The sequence below is a fragment of the Micromonas pusilla genome (assembly GCF_000151265.4).
Source record: "Micromonas pusilla CCMP1545 genomic scaffold MICPUCscaffold_2, whole genome shotgun sequence".
In the NCBI taxonomy this organism is placed as follows: domain Eukaryota; kingdom Viridiplantae; phylum Chlorophyta; class Mamiellophyceae; order Mamiellales; family Mamiellaceae; genus Micromonas; species Micromonas pusilla.
The window spans coordinates 331,768-336,760 of NW_003315883.1; the positions used below are offsets into that span (position 1 = coordinate 331,768).

At 53.5% G+C, this 4,993-nt stretch overlaps 1 protein-coding gene across 1 annotated transcript; it reads left to right on the forward strand.

Annotated features, from left to right (window-relative positions):
* Nucleotides 1–1,950: 1,950 nt before the first annotated feature.
* Nucleotides 1,951–4,771, forward strand: MICPUCDRAFT_46500 (uncharacterized protein). Its single transcript, XM_003055842.1, has 2 exons — nucleotides 1,951–2,753; nucleotides 3,019–4,771. The coding sequence occupies exons 1-2, from the start codon at nucleotides 2,130–2,132 to the stop codon at nucleotides 4,624–4,626; spliced, it is 2,232 nt and encodes a 743-aa protein (XP_003055888.1). The 5' UTR covers nucleotides 1,951–2,129; the 3' UTR covers nucleotides 4,627–4,771.
* The last annotated feature ends 222 nt before the right edge of the window (nucleotides 4,772–4,993 follow it).

Below are 4,993 nucleotides of genomic sequence, written 5' to 3' on the forward strand. Positions count from 1 at the left end.
CCCGCTCCTATACTTGGGGCTTTTGTCATCGGTTACCGTATGCGGTTCGACGCCATTCTAGCAAGGTTAGTAGTTTTAGGGTAGATCCTTGCGATAGATGGCTGTTGAAATCCCTATGTTGTCGGCAACACCGAGCCTACGGCTACTTTCTGCCGCAGAGCATAGACTTTTTTAAAAACTTTCATGGATAAAAAGTATAAATAATGACTACCCCCGAACTATTTTTCTTATACACAAGAATTGTTTATAAAGTTATAATGTTATAACATTTTTTCAATAATAAGTTAAGTAGTGATCGTAGTTTATACTTTTTCTCGGGATCCGGGGTCTGTTTTGAAGCACAAAGGCTGACGGAAATCCCGAGTCTCTGGGGGCGTATCTGGAGCGAAGCGACCCAATCCTCTATTTTCGACACCTATTTTAGACCACACACATATGCGTAAAAGGTATAAATAATGACTACCCCCAAACTTTTTTTCTTATACACAAGAATTGTTTATAAAGTTATAAAGTTATAATATTTTTTCAATAATAAGTTAAGTAGTGATCGTAGTTTATACTTTTTCTCGGGATCCGGGGTCTGTTTTGAAGCACAAAGGCTGACGGAAATCACGAGTCTCTGGGGGCGTATCTGGAGCGAAGCGACCCAATCCTCTATTTTCGACACCTATTTTAGACCACACACATATGCGTAAAAGGTATAAATAATGACTACCCCCAAACTATTTTTCTTATACACAAGTTAGTTTATAAAGTTATAAAGTTATAAATATTTTTTCAATAATAAGTTAAGTAGTGATCGTAGTTTATACTTTTTCTTAGAGTCATCCAGGGTCTGTTTTGAACCACAGGGGCTGACGGAAATCACGAGTCTCTGAAGCAGCAACTGCAGTGAAGCAACATTTCGACACCTGTTTCAGTCCTATTTTAGACCACACATATATGGATAAAAAATATAAATTATGACTACCTTCGAACTCATTTCACAATACACAAGAATAGTTTAAGAGTATGTAAAGATATTTTTTTTTCGTAGTTTATACTTTTTCTCAGGATCTGGGGTCTGTTTTGAACCACAGGGCCAGACGGAAATCACGGGTCTCTAAGGCAGTGAATGCAGTGTCACTACATTTTGACACCTGTTTTAGACCACACATATATGGATAAAAAGTATAAATTATGACTGCCTTCAAACTATTTTCACAATATACACAAGAATGTGTAAGAGTATGTAAAGTTATATTTTTTTTTCAATAATAAGTTAAGTAGTCATCGTAGTTTATACTTTTTCTAAGGGTCTGAGGTCTGTTTTGAACCACGGGGGCTGACGGAAATCACGAGTCTTTGGGGGCGTATCTGGAGCGTAGCGACCCAAACCCTACAAAACCTCCGTGAGCCTTGTTGAAGCAGAAATCACGAGACTTTGTAGAGACACGAGACTTTGTAGAGCCTTCACGAGACTTTGTAGAGCCTCACAGACCTCACCGAGTCGCCTCTCCTATGAGAACATTTCAACATCCCCGATAGGAGGATGATGGTATGTTTTGGTCCCATTTGCGTTTAAAGATTGGTATTCTATGAACGGCGGCGACATCGGGGAGGGTGTTATCGTCTAGTGAGGCTATTGAGAGAAATATGATATCTTATAACAATAATAAAAATATGATAACAGCAATACGAAGGTACGACGACGTCGTCGCCGACGTCGCCACCGCCGGCGGCGAATGTAACTTCGCTCTGCTCTCCGCGAAATTCTCCAGTCCGAGCACTGCGGAGGGAATGTGACGTATTTTAAGAAACGTATTCAGGCACGAGACTTTTTAGTCTGGAAAAAACTGTAAAAGGTTTTTCGGTCGGTCGACGTCGTGAAAAAATCTGGAAAAAATCTGAACGTATCTCGGAAAGGTGTTACGACCGGCGCAAACGGGCGATTCGGTCACTAAGTAGACGCGCGGGATCCACGTGCGCGCCGAACCGAACGAGACAAACCCCGCGCGGTATCCTCCAACGTCGTCGCTCGCGTGAACCCGCGCGTTTTCGAGGACCGTCCGCGCCGCGCGCGCTCACTCCCCGCTCGATTGGAAGCGGTGTACTTTCATATTATTAACCTAAAGCTTATCTACAGCGAGATGGGACTCCCCGCGGCGCTGGTCGCACAAGAAGCGACACCTCTGTTGCGTAAGAAGGACGCCGCCGCGGCGCCGCCTTCGCGAGGATGGCGCTTCGTCGTCGTCGGTGCTGCCTTGATCGCGACCGTGCTCGCCACGCTGCTCGTCACCGCGCGCGTCTCGTCCCGCGGCGTGAAGCTCGGCGGTGGTTATTCATTGCTGAACGAGACCGCCCCCATCTACAGCGAGACGGGACTCCCCGCGGCGCTGGTCGCACAAGAAGCGACAGCCACGGAACTTCAGATTCCGAGAGAAGTCGACGAAAAGACGCCGTCGCCGGCGCTGCGGGAACTCATCGATGCGCTCACGATGGGGCCAGACGACGACGTGCCGCCGCCCGAGACGGTCGCGTGCTCGCCGGCCGAACTCGCGGAGGCTCGCGCGGCCGTCTTCGACGACGGAAATCTCGACGACGGCGAGCTCGACGACGGCGATTTCGACGGACCCTCGGAGGAAGAGCACGGGACGAAGCGCAAGCGCGACGCCGCCGCCGCCGCCGCCGCCGTCGACGACGACGACGTATCCGCCGAACCTGCGGCGCTCGCGCGACGGGCTCGGTGCCGCGAGGCAGTCGCGGCGGCCGCGGTGAGACCATCGACTCTAGACTCCTTTCCCGTACGACCCCGCGCGCGCGACGCGCGCCGTTCTGTTCCTTGAGGCTTTTTTTTTCCCGGCGTCGCTCTTCGGCCGCGCTTCCCTTTCAACGATTGAATCGTTCGGCGAGAGAGATGACGGCGAAAGTCCTTAAGAAACGGCGTTCACCACGCGAACGCGGTCGTATGGGGACCAGTGTACTTCCGTGAGACGTTCGACTGACCGACGTGTTCACCCGATCGCTTCGCCCGCGCAGATCAGCGCCGAGGAATTGGAGAACCTCGCGGTGGAAGACGGCGCGTTCGACGAGACCGAAACCTGCCCCTCCGGCGAAGACGCACACGCCGTCACGCACGCCACGGGCGCGAAAGGTACGTACGAGAAAAAGTTACTCGCGACCATCGCGATCGAGGAAGCCGCCGCGGGATACGCGGTGAAACAAAAAAATGCCACCCTGGCAAATCGCGCCGGCGCGGGGCTCGGAGGGTGGGGGAAGTTTTCTTCTTCCGCTTCCTCAGCGGTCGATGCCGCTTCCACTGCTAACGGCGTGAGGGGCAACGCCCAGATAATCGCCGCCGAGGGCACTGGGGATTTTTGTTGGAAAGATTCGTACGGCCGCGGCGTCGGAAAGATCCCGAAGAGGTGTGGGGCAGGGTACGAACTCATCGGTTTGCTGTGTTACAAGAAGTGCTCCGCTGGATTCACGCGATGGGGGCTAGACTGTCACCAGAGTTGTCTGCCCGGTTGGACGAACCACGGTTTGTTCTGCTACAAAGGCTCGGCGGTGGCAAAGGGGCGCGGCGCCGGCAAATCCATCTCGAAGTGGGCGTATCCGAATCCCGCGTGCAACGCCGCGGCGGGACTCGGGGAATCCCAAGAAACGGAACTCGACGCGTTCGACGAAGAACCGAGCGAACTCGACGCGGCGCTCGCGGAACTCGGCGAACGCGACGAAGACTTGGACGCGGAAGAAGACGAAGACTTCGAGAAGAAGCTCGCCGCGCGCCTCGGAAACGCCACCGTCGCGCGCCTCGGGTGCAGATTCGGGTGCGGACACAAAAACCGACGCGGCCGCCGAAAATTTGGTTGCAAGCGACTCATCGTCGGCGGTAACCTGTGCCGCGAGAGAGGCATGGACGTGAACGGCTTGCTGTGTTACCCTCAATGTGAAGATGCGTATCCCGGCCAAGGAAGAACGTCCTTCGGCTGTTGCTTGTGCAAAGTGGACTGCGCCAAAGTCGGGTATAAGTCCGGCATCGGCCCGGTGTGTAGAAAGAAGATCATCCTCATGAGCACCGGGCTCGGCTCGGGCGCCGGTCGTCCACTATCGCCCAAGTGCGACGCTCACATGGAGAACGACGCTGGGTTGTGCTACAAAAAATGCCGCGACGGCTTCGATGGCGTCGGTCCCGTGTGCTGGGGCGAGCCGCCCACCGGCTGGGTAAACTGCGGCATGGGCGCCGCGGTGGACAAGGCCACGTGCGGCAGCGCCATCGCCGACATGGTCCTCGGGCCGCTAGAGATCATCGCTTTCGCGGCCTCGTTCGGGACGTCGACCGCGGCCACGGCGCCCGCGAAAGCTGCAGCGAAAGCGGCGAAGGGCGCCGCCAAAGAACTCGCGGAGCAGGGGACCGAATCACTCGTGAAGCAAGTCAAAAAGCAAGTCGTGGAGACCACAGGCGAGTCCATGGCGACCGGAGGCGGCGCGCAGCTGGTGTCGTCCATCGGCGGGCTGCAAAAATCACCGTCAACCGTCGACACCCTTCGCAAAGCCATGGAAATCGCCGCGCTCGTCGACCCCACCGGCGTGTCTTCCACCGTCGCCGCGTACGCGCACGACAAGTGCGATAAGATCTCGCCGTGATTTCAAGTGCGACGTTTGAAAAGGGAGGCTGAAGCCTCTCCCTGAGCAGGGGTGGTACCACCCCGCTACAGTACCCCTGTCGTGTACCTTCGTATTGCTGTTATCATATTTTTATTATTGTTATAAGATATCATATTTCTCTCAATAGCCTCACTAGACGATAACACCCTCCCCGATGTCGCCGCCGTTCATAGAATACCAATCTTTAAACGCAAATGGGACCAAAACATACCATCATCCTCCTATCGGGGATGTTGAAATGTTCTCATAGGAGAGGCGACTCGGTGAGGTCTGTGAGGCTCTACAAAGTCTCGTGAAGGCTCTACAAAGTCTCGTGTCTCTACAAAGTCTCGTGATTTCTGCTTCA

What these genes read in the sequence shown, in the direction of transcription:
- MICPUCDRAFT_46500 (XM_003055842.1), top strand. Translation starts at nt 2,130, where the DNA reads ATGGGACTCCCCGCGGCGCTGGTCGCACAAGAAGCGACACCTCTGTTG. An exon ending in AGGCAGTCGCGGCGGCCGCG is followed by an intron (nt 2,754 to 3,018) that starts GTGAGACCATCG and finishes TCGCCCGCGCAG; the next exon opens with ATCAGCGCCGAGGAATTGGA.